Raw genomic sequence first — 26,319 nt, 5'->3', positions numbered from 1 at the left:
TCCTCTGAGCTCTCTCATGGATATGCGCTCCAGTAACCACAGTGAAGGTGAATCTGATTTCTTTCAGCTCTGGGTCTCGCAAACACTCGTTTCTTCCTAGGGCAGTAAATCTGCATCCTGGGAAAGAAGAATGTCCATGATGAAAGGGATGCCTTATTTGGGCCTGCAGCAGCTGTGACTTTCCAGTATGGCTTTTTGGAAATCACTAAAAAGGACAAGATTAGGGCAGATTTGTTGAGTGTCTCATTTGACTCAGTAAGATGGACACTCTGGATTTCAGCACCACCAGTGTCTGTTGCCTTTATCTGGATACATTTGATGCACCAGCCACCATGGGTGGTTGGTGTATCAAATGTATCCAGATAAAGGCAACAGACACTGAACAAATTGGTTTCTGACACTGAACAAATTCCTTAGTGTCCTTGTTACTAGGATTGGAGATGGGCCTGAATCAACACTCCCAAATTGGAATAAGACAACCATTGGGGAAGCTTGAATCTAGATCTAAACTTCACAACAAGCCCCATCTCTATCATGGGCTCTACGAAAACACTCTGGAGTCCAGCAACTTTAGGAGAGGCTGAAACCATTTCTGAATTTTGGGCTTTGGGCCAATTTTAGAGCAAGGGTGAAAGAGACATGGACACCTTGAGCTCCACAGTGCTCCAGGAATGCAGAGTCGTAAAATCCTTTCTGCAGGGTCACCTTCTTTCCACTGCAGAGCTGGTTCCTCTGGGTAAGAAAACTTGCTAACCTAGTGAGGAGGACTTTAAATTAGGTTCACCGGGGAATGGTGACCTTAGCCCAGAGGTAAGTGGGGGAGTGTGATACTGGGAGGAAACAAAAGGAGCAGGGTGCAAAGGGGAGGCCTCCTGATTCATACTGAGAAAGCAGGGCAATCAGCTAGTTACATTAGGTGCCTGTACACGAACGCAAGAGGCCTGGAAAACAAGCAGGAAGAATTGGAAGTCCTGGCACCGTCAAGGAACTATGATGTGATTGGAATAACAGAGACTTGGTGGGGTAACTCACATGACTAGAGCACTGTCATGGGTAGGTATAACCTGTTCAGGAAGCATGGGGGTGGGGGAGTTGCACTGTATGTCAGGGAGCAGTGTGACTGCTCAGAGCTCCGGTATGAAACTAGAGGAAAACCCTGTTGAGTCTTTGGGTGAAGTTTAGCGGCGAGAGCAACAAGGGTGATGTGGTGGTGGGTGTCTGCTATGGACCACCAGACTAGGTGGAGCAGGGAGACGAGGCTTTCTTCGGACAACTAATGGGAAATTTCCAGATCATGGGCCCTGGTTCTCATGGGCGACTTCAGTCACCCTGACATCTGCTGGGAGAGCAATACAGCAGTGCACCAACAATCCAGGAAGTTTTTGGAGAGTGTTGGGGACAACTTCCTGGTGCAAATGCTGGAGGAACCAACTTGGGGCCCTGCTCCTCTTGACCTGCTGCTCAGAAACAGGGAAGAATTGGGAGGGGAAGTAGAAGTGGGTGGCAACCTGGGCAGCAGTGACCAGGAGATGGTCGAGTTCAGGATCCTGAAAAAAGGAAGAAAGAAGAGCAGCAGAATATGGACTCTGGACGAGGCTGAGGAGGGCACCTGAAAATTTGGGGCACCCACTGGGTCTTCGTGTCCACCGTCCTGGCTCTTCCTATCCCTGTTCTGACCCTTCCTGCAGGCTCCCACAGCTGGCTGCTGTAGCCTGGTGACTCTTACTCTGGAGGGGATCCTGTAACTTAAAAGTGAAAAAGTCTTCCAGCCCTATTAGCACAACACTGAAACTGTTAAAGAGCCATTCAAGTGGTAATGAAGCCATTTAACAAGCATTTGCCAAACCCCAGGTATATACTGTCGGTTTCTGAATTTACTGACAAAAACAGTTATGCATTACTGTAATATTTACTCAGAACATGTTAGTCTATAGGACCTTAGTTTAAAACTTGCTTTAAAAATATTTCATTAGTGAGTTGGTGAAGATTATAAAATCATATCTCTTAAAAAATCCTTGCATAGATTTTTTTTAGATGCACAATCATCTTTAGCCTTAAATGCTTGGATCTTCAGACATATAGGTTTTTAAATAAATCCTTCAAAAGACCACCCTTATCTAAAATACACATTTTAATTGTAATTACTATAGTAAAAAAAACTTCCTATCCTTTCTATCCATCCCTTTCTCCGTTCACCCCCTGTTAAGGGACAACATCCCTTTCCTTCCAGATAGCTGGACAAAGAGTTTCCCTTTCTTTACTTCTGACTATCTGATGAACTAGTTTTAAGAGAACCCTCCAGCAAAATCAGTACCTTATAAGATATAAAATCCTTTGTTATGCCTAAAATCTTTGGAAACATATTTTTAAAGTTGGTGAAATTTTATAAACATGTCTATTGTTATGGAGATCACCCAAAGAAAATTAGTGTTCATTTTTTCTAAAAGCAATGAACATTGTAATGAACACACTAAACCTCTGTGACTGATTAATTTAAAATAATGTCTTTGTTTCAGTGAGTTAAATATGTAGTAATCTGGAATGATTATTTTATGAAGGCTTAAGAGTACATTTAAAATATAAAATCAGCTTAGAAATACTGATTAAGAAAATATAAAACAGAGAAGAGCTGCATCATGTATTCCATAATATTTAATGTTGTATTCAGCAAGACAGCTGACTCGCCCTTACTACAAAGTTTTGCAAATAAATCTCTGACAAATTTCAGGGCCTATCAAAAAACCTGTAACTGACATTTTTTAAAAAAAGAAAAGGAGGACTTGTGGCACCTTAGAGACTAACCAATTTATTAGAGCATAAGCTTTCGTGAGCTACAGCTCACTTCCTCAGATTAAAGCTTATGCTCTAATAAATTGGTTAGTCTCTAAGGTGCCACAAGTCCTCCTTTTCTTTTTGCGAATACAGACTAACACGGCTGCTACTCTGAAACCTGACATTTTTTAGTGCTTTTAATTAGGTACCTTCTGCATGTCCATTCTGCGTGAGGGAGAGGGTACCGGGGTCTCTGCGGGGAACTGTGACTTTCCGTCGCTGTGAGGCGGGCCGAGCATCACGGTATCCTTTGCTGCATCGTTCCTGCCCCCAACCCTCAGGCTGTGAGCCTGGGCTGCCATCAGGCGTAAGGGCAACAGTTTAATAATACTACGTAGGGCCCCATAAATCCTGAGGATGGCCCTGCTTGGACTTTAGAAAAGCAGACTTTGACTCCTTCAGAGAACTGATGGGCAGGATTCCCTGGGAGGCTAATATGAGGGGGAAAGCAGTCCAGGAGAGCTGGCTGTATTTTAAAGAAGCCTTACTGAGGGCGCAGGAACAAACCATCCAGATGTTCAAAAAGAACAGCAAATATGGCAGGTGACCAGCTTGGCTTAACGGTGAAATCTTCAGTGAGCTTAAACACAAAAAAGAAGCTTACAAGAAGTGGAAACTTGGACAGATGACTGGGGAGGAGTATAAAAATATTGCTCGAGCATGCAGAGGTGTAATCAGGAAGGCCAAAGCACAATTGGAGTTGCAGCTAGCAAGGGATACGAAGGGTAACAAGAAGGGTTTCTACAAGTATGTTAGCAACAAGAAGAAGGTCAGGGAAAGTGTGGGACCCTTACTGAATGGGGGAGGCAACGTAATGACACATGATGTGGAAAAAGCTGAGGTACTCAATGCTTTTTTTGCCTCGGTCTTCACGAACAAGGTCAGCTCCTAGACTGCTGCACTGGGCAGCACAGTATGGGGAGGAGGTGAGCAGCCCTCAGTCCTTCACCTGTTCTTTCACCACTATTTAGAAAAGCTGGACATGCACAAGTCCATGGGTCCAGATCTAATGCATCTGAGGGTGGTGAGGGAGTTGGCTGATGTGATTGCAGAGCCATTGGCCATTATCTTTGAAAACTTGTGGTGATCAAGGGAGATCCCAGACGATTGGAAAAAGGCAAATATAGTGCCCATCTTTAAAAAAGGGAAAGAAGGAGAATCTGGAGAACTACAGACTGGTCAGCCTCACCTCAGTCCCTGGAAAAATCATGAGCAGGTCCTCAAGGAATCAATTCTGAAGCACTTGGAGGAGAGAAAGGTGATCAGGAACAGTCAACATGGATTTACCAAGGGCAAGTCATGCCTGACCAACCTGATTGCCTTCTATGATGAGATAACTGGCTCTGTGCATATGGGGAAAGCAGTGGATGTGATATATCTTGACTTTAGCAAAGCTTTTGATACGGTCTCCCACAGTATTCTTGCCAGCAAGTTAAAGAAGTATGGATTGGATTAATGGACTATAAAGTGGATAGAAAGCTGGCTAGATCATTGGGCTCAGTGGGTAGTGATCAATGGCTCAACGTCTAGTTGGCAACCTGTATGAAGTGGAGTGCCCCAGGGCTCAGTCCTGTGGATGGTTTTGTTCAACATCTTCATTAATGATCCGGAAAATGGGCTAGATTGCACCCTCAGCAAGTTCGCAGATGACACTAAGCTGGGAGGAGAGGTAGATATGCTGGAGGGTAGGGATAAGGTCCAGAGTGACCTAGACAAATTAGAGGATTGGGCCAAAAGAAATCTGATGAGGTTCAACAAGGACAAGTGCAGAGTCCTTCACTTGGGACGGAAGAATGCCATGCACCGCTACAGGCTGGGGACCGACTGGCTAAGCAGCAGTTCTGCAGAAAAGGACCTGGGGATTACAGTGGACGAGAAGCTGGATATGAGTCAACAGTGTGCCCTTGTTGCCAAGAAGGCTAACGGCATATTGGGCTGTATTAGTAGGAGCATTGCCAGCAGATTGAGGGAAGTGATTATTCCCCTCTATTTGGCAATGGTGAGGCCACATCTGGAGTATTGCGTCTAGTTTTGGGCCCCCCACTACAGAAAGGATGTGGAAAAATTGGAGAGAGTCCAGTGAAGGGCAACAAAAATGATTAGGGAGATTACGAGGAGAGGCTGAGGGAACTGGGGTTATTTAGTCTGCGGAAGAGAAGAGTGAGGGGGGATTTGATAGCAGCTTTCAACTACCTGAAGGGGGATTCCAAAGAGGATGGAGCTAGGCTGTTCTCAGGGGTGGCAGATGACAGAACAAGGAGCAATGGTCTCAAGTTGCAGTGAGGGAGGTCTAGGTTGGATATTAGGAAACACTATTTCACTAGGAGGGTGGTGAAGTACTGGAATGGGTTCCCTAGGGAGGTGGTGGATTCTCCATCCTTAGAGGTTTTTTTAATGCTCGGCTTGACAAAGCCCTGGCTGGGATGATTTAGTTGGGTTTGGTCCTGCTTTGAGCAGGGGGTTGGACTAGATGACCTCCTGAGGTCTCTTCCAACCCTAATCTTCTATGATTCTAGGAAACAGCAGGTCTGGCTATCAGAGTGCCAACCCTCTGTGTATATAAACCCACGTTTCCCCTAGTGGTTTCAGTCCCTGATTTAATCTTACGTGATTTATTTTTCTTAGCGGATACAGAGAATCATTCTGTGGTTCAAATATATTAGGGTGTGGTTGGGGTGTGTGTGGAGGGGTGTGAGATAAGGTGCTACCAAAGTCATTATGCCAAGTCTGCATCTCTCACCCCTCCCTTGCTGTCTGCACAGAATGACATTTTTGAGTGGTGTCGAGACCACCGGGTGCATCACAAGTACTCAGAGACGGACGCTGACCCCCACAATGCGTGTCGTGGCTTCTTCTTCTCCCACATCGGCTGGCTCTTTGTCCGCAAGCATCGCGATGTCATAGAAAAAGGCAGGAAGTTGGATTTCACTGACCTGCTGGATGACCCTGTTGTGCGGTTTCAAAGAAAGTAAGTGAAAGCTCTGGAACTACTCCCAAGGGGGGATCTGAGCGGAGGTTTGGGGGGAATGAGGGTTGGAGATGGGGGAGGGGAGTTCACTTAGTCTATTTTTGATACATTATTTTATACTTTCCTTTTCTTTCCTCCCCAACATGCCCTTCCCTAAACTTGTTTGGAAATAGTAGAGCCCACCCCTCACAGTGGTAACCTGTTGGGTACCAGGACATCAGTCCTGCAAGCTCTTACTCCCAGGCCCCCTTGCCGGAGCAAACTAGCCTTTTCTTACCTTCCCCTCTTCCAAAAACACCAGGGCATGCAGTCACATGGAAAAAAAGAAAAGTCTGCCTCTGGAGCTTTTAATTGGATTATATCAATGAATGCAATAAACATGATCATCAATAACAGCCTCAATGAGGAATCCCTCTGTCTGAATTATCCGCTGATCACCAACCTGACCCACAGGGCCCAGTCGAGCTGAACTGCTGCCTCTCCCAGTACCTTAATTCCTTTATAAAATGAGATGTCATCAGCTTGGCCCGCTGGGTTAGTACAGCCCAGACTGCAGCCTTCCCCAGTCCATTATCATCACTATGGTAGGGGACACTGATCTGGATGCTTCAGCCGGTATTGAAATTATAATATTTTCGAGTAGGTACTGCACAGGGTGTAGGTACTATTCTCAGTGGTGAATGTGTGACCAGGAGGGGTTTTAAAAGCCGGATAGGATCAATTCTGTTTGGTAGCCAGAGTGTTATTTTTGGACACTACTGGGAAGAGAGGGTGGTCACGCCTATCTTTGCATTGCAGAAATCCCCAGGAAGGGCTGAACTAATCCCTGGTCAATGGGACTGGACCCGGGATGAAACTGATGCAATGCGTTGGTCTTGTTGTTTTAGCTGTTTTTTGGAGAGCAGTGAAGAATTCCACAGGACTTTGCAAAGTCTCCTTTGCAGTGTGTTTGAGCTTCCATAACTGTCTTCTCACCTTTGCTTGAGTGAATCATTTCCCATCTCAGACAGGCATTTCTGTAGTGCTTATATAACTGTGGCATAAGGTACATTTCTGTGCAGGGAAGATCGTCTTAGGCTTTGGCTACACTTGCACGTTATACTGCAGTAAAGCCTCCCAGAGCGCTCCATCTTACTCCCCGTCCACACTGGCAAAGCACATAGAGCACTCTGACTCCCTGGCTGGAGCGCTCCTGGTACTCCACCCCCCCGAGAGGATTAACAGCTGTTGCGCATTGGCTGAGGTGCTCCAGCTCCAGTGTAAACAGGGAGTAACGTTATTGACCTCCGGAAACTCCCCATAAGCCTTTTAACTGAAGCGTCCTCTCTTGTTTTGTTAAAAGAAAAGGAGGACTTGTGGCACCTTAGAGACTAACAAATTTATTTGAGCTTAAGCTTTCGTGAGCTACACGAAACCTTATGCTTAAATTTTATTTATTTGTTAGTCTCTAAGGTGCCACAAGTCCTCCTTTTCTTTTTGCGAATACAGACTAACACGGCCGCTACTCTGAATCTTGTTTTATTGTGAACTCCAGACGCAGAACTGCTGTTTCAAAGCTCCATTTCTAGGGCTGCTTATCAAAAAAACAAACACAGCCCCTGTTGGCTTGGAATGAGCGAGAGGCAGGCCAGGGGGCTCCATCTGGAGTGCCGACAGCTAATGGTTGCTTGAAGAGAGAGCGGCGGTGCCGGGGGTTTGGGGTCTGTTTCGGCGAGCGGCTGCTTAGCTTGTCTAGAGAAAAAAAGAAACAGCTGCCCTTTGCTTTCAGTCAGTGAGTGAGAGAGAGGCAGGGGAGGGAGGAGGGTCTGAACTTACAAGTCAGCACGCTGACACACTCTCAGCCCCCCAAAAACCCACTCTCTCTCCCCCGCCCCCATTTGAAAACACGTTGCAGCCACTTGAATGCTGGGATAGCTGCCAACAATGCACCGCTCCCAATGCAGCTGCAAATGTGGCCACGAGACGGTGCGCTGGCAGCTGGCAGTGTGGACAGACTGCTGCTCTTTCCCTACTCCGCTGTACGAAGGTGGGTTTAACTCACAGCACTGTACATCTGTAAGTGTAGCCAAGTCCTTAGCAAGTGATATTGCTCTGGACTTGACAGTTGAGTTTTGGACTATTTAGTCTAGTGAATTTAGAGTTTACATTTTCTTTTTCTCAGGAAAGTAAACCTGTTTATGTCAACACCACATTGTTGTCAGAACAGAAGGTTATTATTTACTTCCTGGAAAAACAAAAGACGTCTGATTGGTAATAATAATGGTGAATTGTACCTCTCTAGTGGATTTCTTAGGACCAGATTATGTGACATCCTGACTCACTCTGGGTCCAATTCCATTGTCAGTTGCATTAATGTAAATCTGGAGTAAAACCGTTAATTTCAATGGAACTACTCTACATTTACGCTGCTGTAACAGAGAGCAGAACTTGGCCCACTGAGTCGTGCCTTAGTCCATGAATAATCAACTCCATTAACTGCAATGAAACTACTCCGTGCCAGGCAGTGTCCAGGGCCCTCTGGGGAGCTGCAAGCAGGTTTCAGGGGGTCCACCAAGCATGGCTGGTGTTTAGGCTCACTAGGGCCCAGTGCAGAAAGCCAAAGCCTGCTGCACAGGACTGCAGCCCAGGGTCCTGGGCCCCATTACCCGGGGCTGAAGCCGAAGCCTGAGCAACTTAGCTTCATGGTGCCCCCAGTGGCATGGGGCCCCAAGCGATTGTCCTGCTTGCTGCCCCCTAATGCCGGCCCTGGCTTTTATATGCAAAAAAACAGTGGTTGTGGCACCGGTGGGGCCGTGGAGGTTTTATAGCCTGTTGGGGGGCCTCAGGAAAAAAAAAGGTTGAGCCCCCCTGGTGTAAGGAACAATTCTGTGTGCGTAAAAGTACAACAATCGCTGGCCTTTAACTGCACAGCACGGGACCAAAGCTCAGAGTTAAGGACATACACACACACAATTGTGCTCGGAGTTTGCAGAAAAGGGAGGTTCACTTATTTTGCACAAGTAATCATCAGAGCTGGCTGAAAGATTTCAAGTAACTGCTTTTCTTTCTTGTGAAATGGCTGACGTTTTAAACCACATATTTTTGCAAAAAACGGTCGCCATGACTGAATTCTTTAACTTTTTGCTAAAACTTTTTGTGTTTTTTTTTAAATTGAAATTTTAATTGCATTTTTTTGGTGAAATATGTCTTGACACATTTCATTTGCTGAAGCCTAAATTGTTGATAAATAAAAAGCTTCTATCAACATTTTGATAACCATCTTGACAAACAAACAAACAAAAAAAACCCACAAAAATAAAAATGGGATCCATTTTGATCCTGGCAAAACAAAAACAACTTTGAAATGTTTTTCTTTATTTTGATTTTGGACCAGGTCTAACAATAATGTTGCCTCAGCTACAGCTGCATTTCTGGTTCCACTGTTTTGCAGTGATGAAAGCGAGATATTGTGAGATCAGCATGGATGGGGGTAAATTTGGGTTTAAAATAAGAGGCGCCCTGTCTGAGGAGGCCTAGTTCAGAGGGATACTCGTGCTTAAAGTGGCCTGAAAAAAGTGTGGGTGGGTGTCTGTCATAATCTGGGAGCAGCAACTTTGGTAAGACAGCAAAGAGCTCCCCTCAATGACCCACCCTGTTTTTTATAATTGTTCTTTTTGCCAGGTCTGTGTGTGACCCCTTGCAACCTTCCCCCCACAATTTTAAGCACCGAGGGATGCTGAGCCTGGACTCCCTTTGCCTGTCCGTCTGAGGATAAATTGCCTCTCATTCTCCAGTGCTGAGCCCTTGTGGGACACCGCGCATTACCCTGCTAAGCAGGCTTGCCTGTGGCACCTTTAAATTCTCTTGCCAGCCCCTCATTTTGTTTTGTCTTCAGACTATTCAGCTCTTCTTGGCCTGTTCTCCATCTTATGGCGCATTATCTTCTGTCTGTCTCTCTCCTCACCTCTTGTGCCTCTTTGCTGCTCCTCTCTCTGTTGAATCATTCCACATGGCTTGCCAGCTCCTTTGTCACATTATACTCTTTCTGCCATTCACTCCTCCTTTCTAGGGTTGCCGGGCATCCGGTTTTTGACTGGAACACCCGGTTGAAAAGGGACCCTGGTGGATATGGTCAGCACTGCCGACCAGGCCGTTAAATGTCTGGTCGGTGGCGCATCCCTACCCGGATCCGTGGCAACATGTCCCTCCAGCCGGGGGGTAGCCACGGGGGCTCCGCATGCTGCCCCTGCCCCAGGTGCTGACTCCGCAGTTCCCACTGGCCAGGAACCATGGCCAATGGGAGCTGCGAGGGCAGCACCTGAGGACGGGGGCAGCACATGGAGACCCCCATGGCCGCGCCTCCGCCTTGGAGCTGGACATGGTGGCTGCTTCTGGGAGCTGCCTGCGGTAAGCGCTGCCTGGAGCCTGTATCCCTCACCCCCTCCTGCTCCCCAACCCCCTGCTCTAGCTCGGAACCCCCTCCCGCGCCCCAACCCGCTGACCCAGCCCGGAACCCCCTCCCACACACAAACTCCCTCCCATAGCCCGCACCGCGTCCCACACTCTAACCCCCTGCCCCAGCCCTGAGCCCCTCCCACACTCTGAACCCCTCAGCCCCATCCCCCAGCCTGGATCCCCCTCCTGCATCCCAAACCCTCCATCCCCAGACACATACTAGAGCCCCCACTCCTAGCTGGAGCCCTCACCCACTTCTGCACCCCAACCCCTGCCCCAGCCTGGTGAAAATGAGCAACTGAGCAAGAGTAGGGGAGAGCAAGCGATGGAGGGAGAGGGGATGGAGTGAGTGATGGCGGGGCCTCAGAGAAGGGGCAGGGCAGGGATGGAGCCTTGGGAGAAGGGGCAGGGCAAGGATGTTTGGTTTTCGGCAATTAGAAAGTTGGCAACCCTACTCTTTTCTCTCTTTCATACACACACCTTTTTGTCTCCCTCCTGGCTTAGTTTAGCATTCTGCTTCACTTATCAGCCTGCTCTCCCTTTCTTTTTGCCTCTTGTACTATTCAGCTTTGTTTCCTCCACGCCTTTGTGTGTGTGTCTTGTACAAACTTGGCTGACCTGTCGGAGCAAGTTGTCACATTTCAGGGCTTTGAAAACTACTTTTCCTCATGAAATTCTGAGGAAGAAATAGATCGGTCAGAGTTACAGCTGCTTATAGTTTTGGGGGCTTGATTGAAAGTAAATGGGTGCGAACCCCTGGCCTTCACTGGAGTTTCACCTTCAGACACCTGGTCTGTATCTGCCTCTGTTTTATAATCTCTTCTTTACGTGTGCCTATAACTGTCTCCAAAATGCCCCGGGGTGGGGACTGAAATCTCCTATGCAGCCTCAGCAAAGGGGTGATTTTCACTGGAAAGTTTGAGGAAAATCCCTCCTCTATTTTTGTATTATGTGATAATACAAATAATTAAAAATATAGAAGTGGGCGGACCACAGACATGGCTTAGATTGTAAGTTTATCAGGGCATGGATTGTCTTTTTGGTCTGTGTTTGTACAAGGCCTAGCACAGTGGAGTTGTGGTCTGTGAGTAGGGACCCTAAGTGCTACCACAAATCAAGTAAAAGATTTTGATGATGATACATTGCCCATTGAAGTCAATGGAAGGCCTCCCATTGACTTGAGTGGGTGCTGGCTAAGGCCCTGCTTGTATAGCCAGGTAGGCAAATTCAGGCCCAGTGAGGTTTGTGACGTGATGGGGACTTGGTGCCCAATCAAATCAGCCTAGATACCAGAAGATTTTTAAAAGGCTAAAATCTTCTTGCAGTTACATCTGTGTTACCCACTTAAATGACAGAATTTTCAGTCATAGATTTTGAAGAAAGAAGGAACCATTAGGGTCTGGTCTGATCTGTAACATAGACCATAGAACCTCTCCCAATAATTCTTGGCCTTCACTTCTGCTTGAGCTAGAGCATATCCTCTAATTTTCTTCTTCCTTTATGGAGGAGTTTGTGCCTTTGCAATCTGAGTGGTGAAAGTGAAAATAAAAACCGTGCCAGTGGCCAACATGCTCAGTGTGCTTCAATATCAAAATATCGACAGACATGAACCTGCATGATAATTCTCCTCTCATTGAATCTCTGCTAATTCCTTAGCATCAAAGTTCTCAGTCCATCCTATTGCTAATCTCAAGTGATTAGCAGACCTAAGGGCATGGGACTGCTGCCAGTGCAAGTTGTGATTTGCTAGGGAAATTAATCATGGCTCAATGTGCCTAGACAGAACTTTCATATGTATTGTAACAGACCTGTAGCCTCTTTGGACCTTTTTTCATGGCTGTCTTCACTCTGCCGCTGCAGTCGTTTGGTGCTTCATGCAGCAGTGGGGAGAGAACGCCAATATCCCTGTTCCAAAAGCAGCGTTTCCTATGGATGGGGCTCAAGAAGAATCTTCGCTAGCTGTAGGACAATGGTGCATTTGACACAAACATAGTTGGACAGTCCAGCCCAGCTGATATACCTTAATTGCCGTACTGGGACACAGGGCAAATGGTCTTTGGTGCATTTCATAGAGTCAGGCCCCATTTGCAAAGTTTGCAGCCAAAGTGGAACTTTCCCAAAGTTCCGGGGTGTTCAGACAGAGGATTTGCGCTGTACAGTTTGATCTCCAGTGTTTTGATCAATTGTAATTTATGGCTTTAAATACTCTGACTGTCATAGGACCTTGAATCACTAGTCCTTTTCCCCTTGAAACACAAAACAAGCGAGTTATGCATATCTGGAGCTTCCCCTGCTGCGTTCAGCCTTCCCCCGGCCTAGCTGATGTTACCTGTCTTTTCTTCATAGACAGATTAATGTTGAATGCAATTTTCACTCTGACAGAAAACAGCTGCAATTTTATGGTAATTTTTTTCCCTTCAGCAAAGTCTTTTAATTATTCCTCTTTTAGTCAGCCTGTGCAACTTCCCATTAAAAGCTGACATATCTTCCATGTAGCCTATTGACAGCAGCTGACAAATAGGCAAGGAGAGATCTGAAACAAAACGACCAAACACTCCACTACTAACATTCTAGTGGAGGAACAGAAAAGCTCCTGACATTTAACAAGCAGTGTTTTGGCCTTACCGCTCATGAGTAATTAATCTTCACACTTTTCTTTCGAGCGGGCTGTTGGAAACATAACCACAAAGGCGGGGAGCAAGGGAGGGAGGAAACAAGCTTTTAAGAATGAAAAATTGTTTACCTTCCTAATGCATGATTGTTGCTGGCAACTGTTTCTGAGTATTCCGAATAATGGTTTGAAAATGTCCTCTGTGTTAATAAAGCAGAACTCTGCACTCAAAGGTAAAATGGAGGGCAGATTGCATTTACTTTAGTTAATGCTGCCATGTCAGCACCATTTTTTTGTGCAAAAACAAATTAAGGTCCAAATGGCTGAATGCAGCTAATATCTGCTGTGATGCTATTTGTTTCAGTTTGGAAAACCAGCTCGATTTTAGACTATTTTTCCCCTGCTGGAGTGAGTTGGTAATCTGCAGAGCTCCTCATCTGCTGCAGTTCTGTTCCAGTGAACTTTCTTTGGCATAATAATGATGATACCTGTCTTTTATATAACGCTTCTTATCCATAGATTCTCTTATCTCCACTTTTACACATGGGGAAACTGAGGCACAGAGTGGGGAAGTGACTTACCCAAGGTCATGCAGAAAGCCAGTGGCAAAGCTGGGACTAAACCAAGAGCTCCTTAATGCTACCCCCGTGCTCTGTCCACTAGGCAGCACGAGCACATATGACTATCAGAAATAAGTAAAAACTCCTGGGTCAGCACCAAGTGAGTAAACTGCCCAATAGCCTGTGAAATATACAGATGTTCTTCTCTATTCAAGAAAATAAATCTCCCAGTAAATAGCTCTGTGCAAGGCTTAGAGGAAAGGAGGAATTACAGGAACTGCATGACCGATTTTCTTTTAAAATATATTTTTCATATAATAATGTTATTATTATTTTGTATTACAGTAGCACTTAGAGACCTTGAATGAGCTCAGGGTCCCATCGTGCTAGCCATTGTATATACACATAGCAAGAGTCAGCCCCTGCCCCAAAAAGCTTATCATCTAAATAGACTACTCGGTCAAACAAAGTTCTATTATTCGCATTTTACAGATGAGGAATCCAGACACAGAGAGATGAAGTGACCTGCCCCAAGCCACACAGGGAGTCTGTCGCAGAGACAGAAATTGAACCCAAGTATCCTGAATCGTAGTCCAGTTCAGTAACCATGTAGCTCCCGCTCTGGTCACAGTAATGCTGTTATTCCTGTCCCTTTTTCTCCTTATAGGTACTATAAGAGTTCAGTAGTGCTAATGTGCTTTGTGATTCCCACCCTGGTGCCCTGGTACATCTGGGAGGAGAGTCTGTGGAATTCCTACTTCCTTGCTTCCATCCTTCGTTACACCGTCTCACTCAACGTCACCTGGCTGGTCAACAGCGCGGCTCACATGTACGGCAATCGACCCTATGACAAGTACATCAGCCCCCGGCAGAATGCATTTGTCACTTTAGGAGCCATTGGTGAGTACCAGGCAAAATGTCTCTCTGAAGCTTTAACTTGGGTTACTTTGCACTTTGCCAAGCTCTAGCTAGCAATGGGATTTCCTTTCACTGCAAACAGAGCAGCCACTAGAATCATGCACATAGGATAGTCAGCAATCCATTCCTTGAGTGCTTAATCCTGGCCAGGATTTAGGCAGTCTCTCTGCAGTAATCCTGTACAGCACAGTGTGTGAGCCAGACAGCAGGCCATGAGCGTCTAGCATCCTAAGTAAAGATTCCTTGTGTGTTTTATTACACTGACCTGAGCCCTGTCTCTCTTCTCTCACAAGGGCTGCTCAACTAAATCCATGTCTCCAGCAGGCCAGGCACTCCCATGGCACTCAGTTATGAAACAATTATTACAGTCTCGGAGGGAGAAGTGGGATGAAATTCAACCAAAGCTTACAAGCAGCAAAGCCCCAAAACCGTTGTGGCCACTATATAAAGCCACTGCTTCTGGCCAAGATTTTCAAAAATGTGTGCCTCAACTTAGGTGCTTACAGAGAAGATTCTTAAAGGCACAAAGGGCAGTTAGGCTCCCAGCACTTATGGGAGTAAGGTGTTTAACTGCCCTTTGTGTCTATGAAAATCTCCCCTAGTTCATATATGTAGGTGCCTAAGTAATTGGGCTGATTTCAAGAAATGCTGAGCACCCAGGAACATCTGGCCATCCCAGTGGGAGCTGTTGGGTATGCTGCACTTTTGAAAATCAGACCATGTATTTGGGGTGGGATTTTCAAAAGCCTAACTTTGTTTCTATGGAAGCCTATTGTATTCCAGGTGGTTCTTAAACCATGCTCATCACCATCGTATCTGAGCGCCTTTCAGTCATGCATTAAGCAACATCACTACACATCTGGCATATATTGTTTGTCCTCTCATCCTCTCCCCAGAGGGAGAAGTGTTGTGCAGTGCAGTGTCTTGTTTTGGTAGGGTGCATTTTATATCCCTGTTGCTATGTTTTTTTTATATTAGAGAAGACAAGGCCAGAGAAATGTGCCTTGCATTTGGAGAGGAAAATGAGGTTTGCTACGGCCCCTAGTTCCTTGCGGGAGTTCATTCCATCGGCTTGGACTGGCCCCCAGAGAAAGTTGTGTCTCCTGCACCGATGAGCTTTAACCTTATTGTTGAGAGTTCCGTGGTGCCAAAGGAGCGTAGTTGTTGACCACAGTCTTCATCCCAGAACTTTAGATACCCTGGGCCTGAGACCTTGAACTTAATTTGCAAATCTCTGGGAAGACAGCATAGAGAGTGGAGGACAGGTTTGATATGTTCATGGTTTTGTAGTCCGTGTTGCTGAGGAGATGTGCTACAGTGTTCTGAACTAGCTGGAGTTTCCTAAGTGCTGAAGGCTTCATGCCCAGGTATATTGCATTGCTGTAATCCAGCCAAGAGAGGATGAAGGCATAAATAACTGAGGGCAGGTCTTCATCTGCCAACATGGGACAGAGTTTCCTAGCCAAGGAGAGATGGTAAAAAGAGTTACTCATGGATGCTGCTAGTTGAGAGTTCAGTGTCTCCAAGGAACCCAAGAGTACTCCTAGACCACGGACCTAGCTGACCAATTGTGGGAGTTTATCTTCAACCAATGAAGACTGCACCATAGCTGCAAGCTCTTCAAGATACTTTCCTCTGCCCACTAGCATCACCTCTGTCTTGCTCGAGGTCAGCTTCAGCTAGCTGTTCTTCACCCATGAGCTGATCTTATCCAAGCACTAGGCCCTCTTGGTGTAGTGCTGTGGTCATGTGTGAATATGATTGCATGTAGATGTTGAAAAGGACTGGAGAGAGAACTGATCCTTGTGGAACTCCACACGTGAGTAGTCTGGTAGTAGAGGTGGAGTTTCCCTGCACTACTTGTTGGATGCACCCCTCCAGGAAGGGCTTAAGACATTTTAGCATGTTACCCTGGGTCCCTGCCATCTCTCTCAGGTGAGACAACAGAATCTCAGTCAACATTGTGGAATGCTGCCAAGAGATCCAGAAGGATGAGAATGGATGTCTCTCCTCTATCCGCTGGCAGGAGGAGATCGTCCAACGGTGCCACTAGGGCAGTTTTGGTTTTGTCCTGGCCTGAATCCAGAATGAGATGGTCTAGGTCATGTTGGCTTCAGTTACATGAGCTTGTAGTTCACCTTTTGCTTGCTTGTCTATGAGCTTGGAATGAGAGGTCTGACAGTGGATGGTAGATGGCTAGGACCGAAGCATTTAGGGTGGGTTACTTCAGCAATGGTCAAGCTAGTGTGTGTTTGAAGGAGGAAGGGAAGTTTCCTTCTGTGAATGAGGCATTGATCATTTCAGTCAGGAGTGGCACCAGTTGTTCAAGACTCTTTCACAAGTCAAGAAGGGCATGGGCTGGATTCACAGCTCTTGGGCTGAGACTCCTTTAAGGTGTCAAGAACTTCTTGATGAATGAACTCTGGGAATGCAGGTGGGCTGTTTGGTTGGTGAGTGGAGGTGGAGTGGATTCCAGCTGTTTGAGCAGGCTTCCTAACGCTGCGTGATGTTTTCAGTGAAGTAGGACGATAGATCTTCACAGCACTTGGTGCTCTGCTCCACAGCAGGTTGTCTTCATTCAGGATTAATGAAGCTGTTTACCATCCTGGATAACTGCTTGGAGAGGGATTTGGCAGCCACAGTGGAAGCTGATAGGAAGAGTCTCTTGGCTTGTAATATAGCCTCGGCCTAGGCTTTGAGGAATTTATGTTTCATCCTCTCTAAATCAGCCTTTGTTTTCTTCTGTTGGTGCTCAAATTTCCATCCCTCTCTCTTCACCCAGCACAAGGCGTCAGTAGCCACAGAGATCAGTGTGAGCAGTGTGAAGGAAAGGGCTGTGTGGGGGCCAGTGTGTCAGTGGCTGACTGTAGAAAGGTAACAAGGTTCTCAACCCCTCGTCCTGTGGATGGAGTGCTATTGTCCTTTGTCAGGCTTTGGAACTGGTTGGAGTCCATGAGTCTTCGTGGTTGAATCAGGATCATTGGACCTTCTTGTTGCCTGGGTGCTGGAAGGTCTCTGACCACTGCCTTCATGAGGTGATCATCTGTCTAAGACAGTGGCTGTGTTGTGATGTTCTCCATTTTGACATCTAGGCCAAAAAATAGGTCCAAGGTGTGACCAGCGCATGGGTTGGATCAGGGGTGAGCAGTTCAAGTCCTAGGGTGGCAAGTGAGGAGATGAGTTAGGGGGCTTTGGCATCTGTGGCCTAGTCGAATGTGTGTGTTGAAATCTCCCAGGATGACAAGTCAGCAGCATTTCACCACCATCACTGACAAGGGGTCGGTGAGCTCCTTTGTGAATCATTTAATCTGTGGTGGTTTGTAAATGAGCATAAAACCTATGTTAGCTTTGGGTCTGGTTTCGACTGCCAGATGCATCAATTCAAATGAAGTTGTCTTACATGAGGCACATCTCATGCGTTGGATGTTTACCGAGAAGATGAATGCAGGGCTGTCTGCCGCCTTGTTCTGTCTAGGTCTGTGATGTACCTGGTATCCTGAGGGAATGAGGTGCGCGAGCACAGGGCTTGCTGAATCCAGTCAGGTCTTGGGGATGCAGACTATATTGGGTGCTTTGTCACTGATGAGGTTGTATATTGTTTGTTGTTTGTTAGCGGAAAATCTTGCATTGTTCATCATCAGCTTTAGTTTGTATTGCCTGCTTCTGGTCCCTGCCTCAGTAGGGGTCTTGTACAGTGTGTAGGCATTAAATGTCTGAAATCGGGTTTCTTTTTTCCGTTTCCTTAGACAGTTCTTCCTAATTAGAACAGTAATAGGTGGTGATGTAGAGGTTGCTCGGGTTGGGAAGTTGTTACAGATTCCACCCTTAGATGCTAAGTGTAGATTTAGGCTCCTATGAAGTACCTACTTCGGACCATCTTAGCTTCTGTATTCATCATACATAACTGAACCTGACTTCTGCTCTTCCCACTATCCGTGCTTCTGAGCTTGTGATAGTCTGTCTCCTCCTCCTCCCCTTTTAATCACAATAATTTTGCCTACTGGACGGCACACATCTGTGTCCCAAAACCAAAGCTCTGGCCTGCTACTCTAACCAATAAAAACAGATATTTCCTACTTCCTGGGGCTAACCCAGCATTAATTGAAGCCTCATACCATATGATTACCCTCTTCCCTTATTATTTGAATAGACTAGTATAGTGGCTATTTTGACAGTCAATCGCGCTGTTGCCACACGTAAATACTGCATGAATGTCAGACACCCTTGAATGCAAATGTCAGGGCCTGGGCACATTCCCCTTGAACAAGTGCTGCAATGAAATGAATAGGAAGGGTTATTAGCTGCCACAGGGGATGTTCAGTGTTTTCTGTAATAGAAAGGAAGTCAGGGAGCTTATCTCTGCTCTCACCTCTGCCTGATTCCTCCACTCTCTCCCACTGCAGGTTTTCTCGGCTCCCTGCTGCTGCATAGTTTTTAACCCTCTCTCTTATAACTGTCTTAAGAGTTCTACCAGCATATGACTCAAGCCCTGTTAGGAAAGAACTGCTACGCTTCTCTCTGTTACCTTAACTGAAACATCTGTTCAGCAGTGAGCTGTTTGATGGGGAACCTGAGCTATTGTCCTCAGAATTGCTAAACTTATTCTTTTGGGTTCACAGAATGATAGAAGAGTAGGGTTGGAAGAGACCTCAGAAGGTCACCTAGTCCAACCCTCAATGCTCTGCTTCAGATACATGTGTGGGGCTCTGGCTGATGGCAGCATGTCCTGTCTAATAGCTGGGCTGGATGCTGCCAAAGCTTGTCAGGAATGGGAGACTGGAACCAATACTGAAACCAGTTTAGCTTATAGCGTGTGTGAGACAAAACACCTTGTGCTGCCTTGCGATAGAGGCATGGTTGAGCCTCAAGTCTCAGTTGAGCTGAAAAGAGATTTGTTTTGCCTACACTAGCAGTCAAGCTGTTTTCAACAGTGGGGCCTTCTGGTTCATTTCTGACAGCCTTGGAATAGGCCAATTTTGTGATAGGGCCGAAAGGGAACTTCTTCCATAGTTCTCATCCAGGGGTGTCCTTGTAAAATCACGTTGGATCACTCCTGTCACGGGGGGCACCTCCCTGTGGCCACAGCTGGGGATTAGCTCATGACCAATCTGACGCCCCCCTCCTTCAGTTTCTCACCCCATTGTCTCATTCTCTTCTCTCTCTCTGGAGTCAGGTTACTGCCCCTCCATCCCTCAGGGTGCTCTCTCTTCATGGCTTGGTCCTCTGGCCAGGTCACTGTAGTCTTTCCCTTCCGGGGTCTCAAAGTCCTACTGGACAAACTGACTCAAGCAGTCTTCTGCTCCACTGCCCAGTCTGTGCCACTTCCTCAGTGGCTGGTAGGGGAACCCAGGCCTGCCCCCTACTCTGGGTTCCAGCCCAGGGACTTCTACAACCAGTGGGCAAGGTCTGCACTGTCCCAGACCTCGCTGCTGTTTCCCTTAGCTGCTTCCTACTTCACCTCTTTCCAGCTCCTTCTCTACCCTCATCTGGGTACTCCCTTCCCAGGGCTTCTAATCCCCCCTCCCATTTGTTCCTTTCCCTCTCTAAGCCCAGAAAGTTACTGCAGCCCCCTTCTTATTCTCTAATTCCTGGATTTAGAGCAGTTTAGCCTGCCTCTTGCTCAGCTGGGCTTCATCATCAACTAAAAGTTTCATAGATTCATAGATATTAAGGTCAGAAGGGACCCTTAGGATCATCTTGTCTGACCTCCTGCACAATGCAGGCCACAGAATCTCACCCACACACTCCTGCGAAAAACCACTCACCTATGCCTGAGCTATTGAAGTCCTCGAATCGTGGTTTAAAGACTTCAAGGAGCAGAGAATCCTCCAGAAAGTGACGTGTGCCCTATGCTACAGAGGAAGGCAAAAAACCTCCAGGGCCTCTTCCAATCTGCCCTGGAGGAAAATTCCTTCCTGACCCCAAATATGGCGATCAGCTGAACCCTGAGCATATGGGCAAGATTCACCAGCCAGATACCCAGGAAAGAATTCTCTGTAGTAACTCAGATCCCACCCCATCTCATATCCCATCACAGGCCTTTGGGCCTATTTACCATGAATATTTAAAGATTAATTAATTGCCAAAATCATGTTATCCCATCATACCATCTCCTCCATAAACTTATCGAGTTTAATCTTAAAGCCAGATAGGTCTTTTGCCCCCACTGCTTCCCTTGGAAGGCTGTTCCAGAACTTCACTCCTCTGATGGTTAGAAACCTTCATCTAATTTCAAGTCAAAACTTCCTAATGACCAGTTTCTATCCATTTGTTCTTGTGTCCACGTTGGTACTGAGCTTAAATAATTCCTCTGCCTCTCCAGTATTTATCCCTCTGATATATTTATAGAGAGCAATCATATCTCCCCTCAACCTTCTTTTAGTTAGGCTAAACAAGCCAAGCTCCTTGAGTCTCCTTTCATAAGACAGGTTTTCCATTCCTCAGATCATCCCAGTAGCCTTCTCTGTACCTGTTCCAGTTTGAATTCATCCTTCTTAAACATGGGAGACCAGAACTGCACATAGTATTACAGATGAGGTCTCAACAGTGCCTTGTATAACGGTACTAACGGTATTATCTCTACTGGAAATAGAATAATAGAATATCAGGGTTGGAAGGGACCTCAGGAGGTCATCAAGTCCAACCCCCTGCTCAAAGCAGGACCGATCCCCGACTAAATCATCCCAGCCAAGGCTTTGTCAAGCCTGACCTTAAAAACTTCTAGGGAAGGAGATTCCACCACCTCCCTAGGTAACGCAATACCTCGCCTGATGCATCCCAGGACTGCATTAGCTTTTTTCATGGCCATATCACATTGGTGGCTCATAGTCAACCTATGATCAACCAATACTCCAAAGTCCTTCTCCTCCTCCGTTACTTCTAATTGATGCGTCCCCAGCTTATAACTAAAATTCTTGTTATTAATCCCTAAATGCATAACCTTACACTTCTCACTATTAAATTTCATCCTGTTACTATTACTCCAGTTTACAAGGTCATCCAAATCTTCCTGTATGATATCCCAGTCTCTCTCTAAATTAGCAATACCTCCCAGCTTTGTATCATCCGCAAACTTTATTAGCACACTCCCACTTTTTGTACCAAGGTCAGTAATAAAAAGATTAAATAAGATTGGTCCCAAAACTGATCCCTGAGGAACTCCACTGGTAACCTCCCTCCAGCCTGACAGTTCACCTTTCAGTGGGACCTGCTGTAGTCTCCCTGTTCACCATTTCCTTATCCACCTTTCAGTTTTCATATTGATCCCCATCTTTTCCAATTTAACTAATAATTCCCCATGTGGCACGGTATCAAACACCTTACTGAAATCTAGGTAAATTAGATCCACTGCATTTCCTTTGTCTAAAAAACCTGTTACTTTCTCAAAGAAGGAGATCGGGTTGGTTTGGCACGATCTACCTTTTGTAAAACCATGTTGTATTTTGTTCCATTTATCATTGACCTCAATGTCCTTAACTACTTCAAAATTTTTTCCAAGACTTTGCATACTACAGATGTTAAACTAACAGGCCTGTAGTTACCCGGGTCACTTTTTTTTTCCCTTTCTTGAAAATAGGAACTATGTTCGCAATTCTCCAATCATACAGTACAACCCCTGAGTTTACAGATTCATTAAAAATTCTTGCTAATGGGCTTGCAATTTCATGTGCCAATTCCTTTAATATTCTTAGATGAAGATTATCTGGGCCCCCTGATTTAGTCCCATTAAGCTGTTCAAGTCTGGCTTCTACCTCAGCTGTGGTAATATCTACCTCCATATCCTCATTCCCATTTGTCATGCTACCATTATCCCTAAGATCCTCTTTAGCCTTATTAAAGACTGAGGCAAAGTATTTGTTTAGATATTGGGCCATGCCTAGATTATCCTTGACCTCCACTCCATCCTTAGTGTTTAGCGGTCCCACTTCTTCTTCTTTGTTTTCTTCTTATTTATATGGCTGTAGAACCTTTTACTATTGGTTTTAATTCCCTTTGCAAGGTCCAACTCTACTTGACTTTTAGCCTGTCTCACTTTATCCCTGCATGTTCTGACCTCAATAAGGTAGCTTTCCTTGCTGATCCCTCCCATCTTCCACTCCCTGTATGCGTTCTGCTTTTTCTTAATCACCTCTCTGAGATGCTTGCTCACCCAGATTGGTCTACAACTCCTGCCTATAAATTTTTTCCCCTTTCTTGGGATGCAGGCTTCCGATAGCTTCTGCAGCTTTGATTTAAAGTAATCCCAGGCCTCCTCTGCCTTTGGATCCATAAGTTCTTCCAATCCAATCCACTTACCTAACTAATTTCCTTAATTTTTGAAAGTCAGCGCTTTTGAAATAAAAAACCCTAGTTGCAGATTTATTTTTGTTAATCCTTCCGTTCAGTTTGAACTGAATTAGCTCAAATGGCATCCCCTCTAGTCGGTTCAGCAACTACTTGATGAAGGAATCCATCAGCTATCGCATCTAGGAAAATCTGAGCCCTATTATTATTACTAGCACTCGTCCTCCAGTCTATACCTGGGAAGTTAAAGTCTCCCATGATCACGCAGTTTCCATTAGTATTTACTTCATTAAAAACATTCAGCCCTGACTCTTCTTCTCCAGCCTCCCTGTGCAGCCTGTCTCAGGGTTAATTGCCTCTTCCTCTCTACTCAGACCTTGTGTGAAGTAGGCACCCAAGGCCCTTCTTGTTTTCCATCATGTGGTTTAGCAATAGGGGATTGTTTGTCAAATGTCTTTGCTGCCCCTTCTCAATGGGGGAAGCAAAACCACAATGCATTTTATTGATGTGATGACCAAGTTTGCTACAGAAACCTTGTATAGATAAAGATGTTGCTTCCTGTGAACTGAATTAAGCTACATCAATGTAAACCAGAGGTGGGCAAACTATCGTCCATGGGCCACATCCAGCCTGGTCCCTGAGCTCCTGGCCGGGGAGGCTAGCCCCTGGCCCCTCCTCTGCTGTTCCCCCTCCCCCGCAGCCATGCTGCCGCACGGGCACCAGCACTGCAGGCCCCTGCCGCTCTGAGTGGCATGGTAAGGGGGTGGTGGTGGCATGCTCGTGGCAGTGCAGGGGTTGGGTAGGGAGTCCCGGGGGGCAGTCAGGGGACAGGGAGCGGTTGGATGGGGCGGAGGTTCTGGGGCGGGGTGGTCAGGGGTCAGGGAACAGGGGAGGTTGGATAGGGTGTGGGAGTCCCGGGGGGCCTGTTGGTGGATGGGGAGGTGGATAGGGGTCGGGGGGCAGTCAGGGGACAGGGAGTGGGGGGGGTTGGATAGTGGGTGGGATCCCGGGGGGCGGGGGCGGTTTGGGGCGGGGGGGTCCTGGGAGGGAGCGGTCAGGGGACAAAGAGCAAGGGGGGTTGGATGGGTCGGGTGTTCTGAGGAGGGCGGGAAGTGGGAGGGGGCGGATAGGGGGCGGGGGCCAGGCTGTTTTGGGGGGCACAGCCTTCCCTACCTGGCCCTCCATACAGTTTCGCAGCCCGATGTGGCCGTCGGGCCAAAAAGGTTGCCCGCCCCTGATGTAAACCAACTGTAAATTGAGATGAGTATCCACACCGCAGTTTGCCCAGTTTAACTAAATCAATGTAAAACCCAATATTTGTGAAACCGGTGCAACTTTTTCAAAAAGGGAAGCCAGAGATAGATAGATGAGGCCACGATCCTGCAACTTTTTCCCTCTGCATTTTAAATCAATGATGCACCTGGTAGGGTTGCACCAGGGTAGAACATGTTACAGGATCGGGTATCTTCTATCTATCTCCCTAATCTATCTAATCACAAGACATATGTTGGCCACTGCACTTAAAATCTCTCTTTTTGCTTTTCCAGGTGAAGGCTTCCACAATTACCATCACACCTTTCCATTTGATTATTCAGCCAGCGAGCTTGGCTTGAAATTCAACCCAACCACATGGTTCATTGACTTCATGTTTTGGTTGGGGTTGGTTACTGACCGAAAACAGGCTCCCAAGGAGATGATCTTAGCCCGCAAAGAGAGGACTGGTGATGGCAGTGCTTGAAAATGTAACATTTCTGTGTAAATCGATGCTGTCGTGTGTGTCTGTATGTGTGTGTGTGTGTGTGTGTGTGCATTTTTTCTTTGGGAAAAATAGTTTTTTCAGATAAAATGGGCTAAATTAATCCCTGGGATAACTCCGTTTACTTTAGTTGCTTTATGTCAGGGGTGAATTTCGTCCCAATTCTTTTCGTATTAGCTGTTTTATGTCCAAATCCCAGACTATTAAGTGTAAAAATATTGGATATTATTTAATATTAGTGTTAAACATCCTAGATCTTTGATTTTAGTCATTCTAGTTTAAGTCCAGTGTACACTGTAATATGCTTGTTCGTGTTAACCCTGGCAAGATGGAGGAGTTAACTATTCTTTCAAAGTGCGGTCCAGGTGAATGTTTGTTTTGTTTTTACTAGTCGACCAAACATACTTTGAGACATAATTTTGGGGGGGGGGAGGCGAGGGGGGTTGCAGATAGGGCCTGATATGCTGTTGAAAAACAAACAGAAAAGAATGTTTAAAAAATCCCCTGTACTGGGGAAAAATCAGTTTTAAAAAAGATGTTTGTCTGAAAATCTGTTTCCTTATTTTTCTTTATCCTGGTTGCAAGACCCTTGCTCCACTGTCTTTGTTTATATGAAATTCATTTATTGCTAAGCAGGCTTTTGTGTTAAAAGCTACACACTATACAAGCCAAAATACGAACTGATGCCATGCTTAGCTGATTCGTTCATTGTCACATAAACATTGTAACTCGTAATGATATACTGCTCAACTATGTCTTAAACCAAAAAAAAGCTTCGATTTAAATGTTTGGAGACCTAATTTATATTCTAACAGGTCACAACCACAGCTGCATGCATATTTTAGCTACTTCTGCACAATAGGTGTCTTAATTTTTTTCCCAGCTTTCACTATCAGGTCTTTAAAACCTGGCCTTTATTTAGATCACAGTTTTTCCTTATGTTACAACTGCATGCAGCCTCTATTGGTTTCAGAGCAAAATATTTATTAAAAAAGTTATGTAGCTTCTGGATTTAACAGTTGCCTTGTAATGTCCGATTTAATGGGACCTACAGCCCTTTGTATTAGATGGTAGCCAGTGCAGGAGAAAGGCTTTATATTGTCTGCACTGGAGCACTTTTGAAGACAGAGGGCCTGATTCTCATTTACAGGGTTTGTCTACACTTAAAATGCTACAGCTGCACCGCTTCACGGCCTATGCTGATGGGAGGGGTTAGGTACTCCACCTCCCCGAGAGGCACTAACTAGCTCGATGGAAGAATTCTTCTATCAACCTAGCGTTGTCTACACAGGGGCTTAGGTCAGCTTAACTATGTTCTGGGGTGTGTGGATTTTTCACACCCCTGACCAACATAGTTAAACCGGTCTAATTTTCTAGTGTAGCCCAGGCCTAAGATTCCCTTTGCCCTTTTCTGGCAGCGTGCATGTGCCCACTTTCACGCCCATTTACACTGCAAAGGGAGGAGGGAGGGATGGTCTTAGTATAAATGAGAATCAGGCCAAGTTATTTTCAGGAAAGATGTACAATTTTCAAACCAAACTCAGTTCTTTTGGGTTTGTTTCAGTTTTCTTTAGTTTTGTTTTTTTAAATGATGCCAATATAAAATAATTGTCCTTATTCTGTACTTCATCCAGCAGGTGTTTAACAGTGTTAATTTGCCATTAATGACATGTAAACTCTTGAATAATTTACAATAAACAGCTATGAATTAGCCTGTGGCCTGGTCCTTATTTGAAGATCTTTCATTAAATGGTGGTTTTATGAATGAATGATCAAAAATATTACACTCCTGCTCTGTGGCCAGTGATTACTACAATCCTTTGTGAAGTCTCATCTACGTCTGAACATGGCTCCATCCATTACCATAATATCTACCACCTCAAAACATTAATGAATTCATCCTCACATCATCCCTATTTGACAGGTGGGGAAACTGAGGCAAAGCTATGGGATTGGA

The 26,319-nt window shown here is 45.8% G+C and overlaps 1 protein-coding gene across 1 annotated transcript in view; it reads left to right on the top strand.

The window, feature by feature from the left end:
* Positions 1-26,056, top strand: part of SCD5 (stearoyl-CoA desaturase 5) — an 80,383-nt gene extending 54,327 nt beyond the window's left edge. Inside the window, exons 3-5 of the mRNA XM_084627013.1 lie at positions 5,595-5,800; positions 14,073-14,305; positions 24,154-26,056. Of these exons, the coding sequence (XP_084483139.1) occupies positions 5,595-5,800; positions 14,073-14,305; positions 24,154-24,344 (630 nt within the window). The 3' untranslated portion in view covers positions 24,345-26,056. The remainder of the gene's footprint in view (positions 1-5,594; positions 5,801-14,072; positions 14,306-24,153) is intronic.
* The last annotated feature ends 263 nt before the right edge of the window (positions 26,057-26,319 follow it).

This window comes from Lepidochelys olivacea, assembly GCF_965140295.1.
Source record: "Lepidochelys olivacea isolate rLepOli2 genome assembly, chromosome: 4".
NCBI lineage: Eukaryota > Metazoa > Chordata > Testudines > Cheloniidae > Lepidochelys > Lepidochelys olivacea.
Note: the sequence above shows the minus strand (reverse complement) of the source record. Positions and strands in the feature narration are given on the sequence as shown.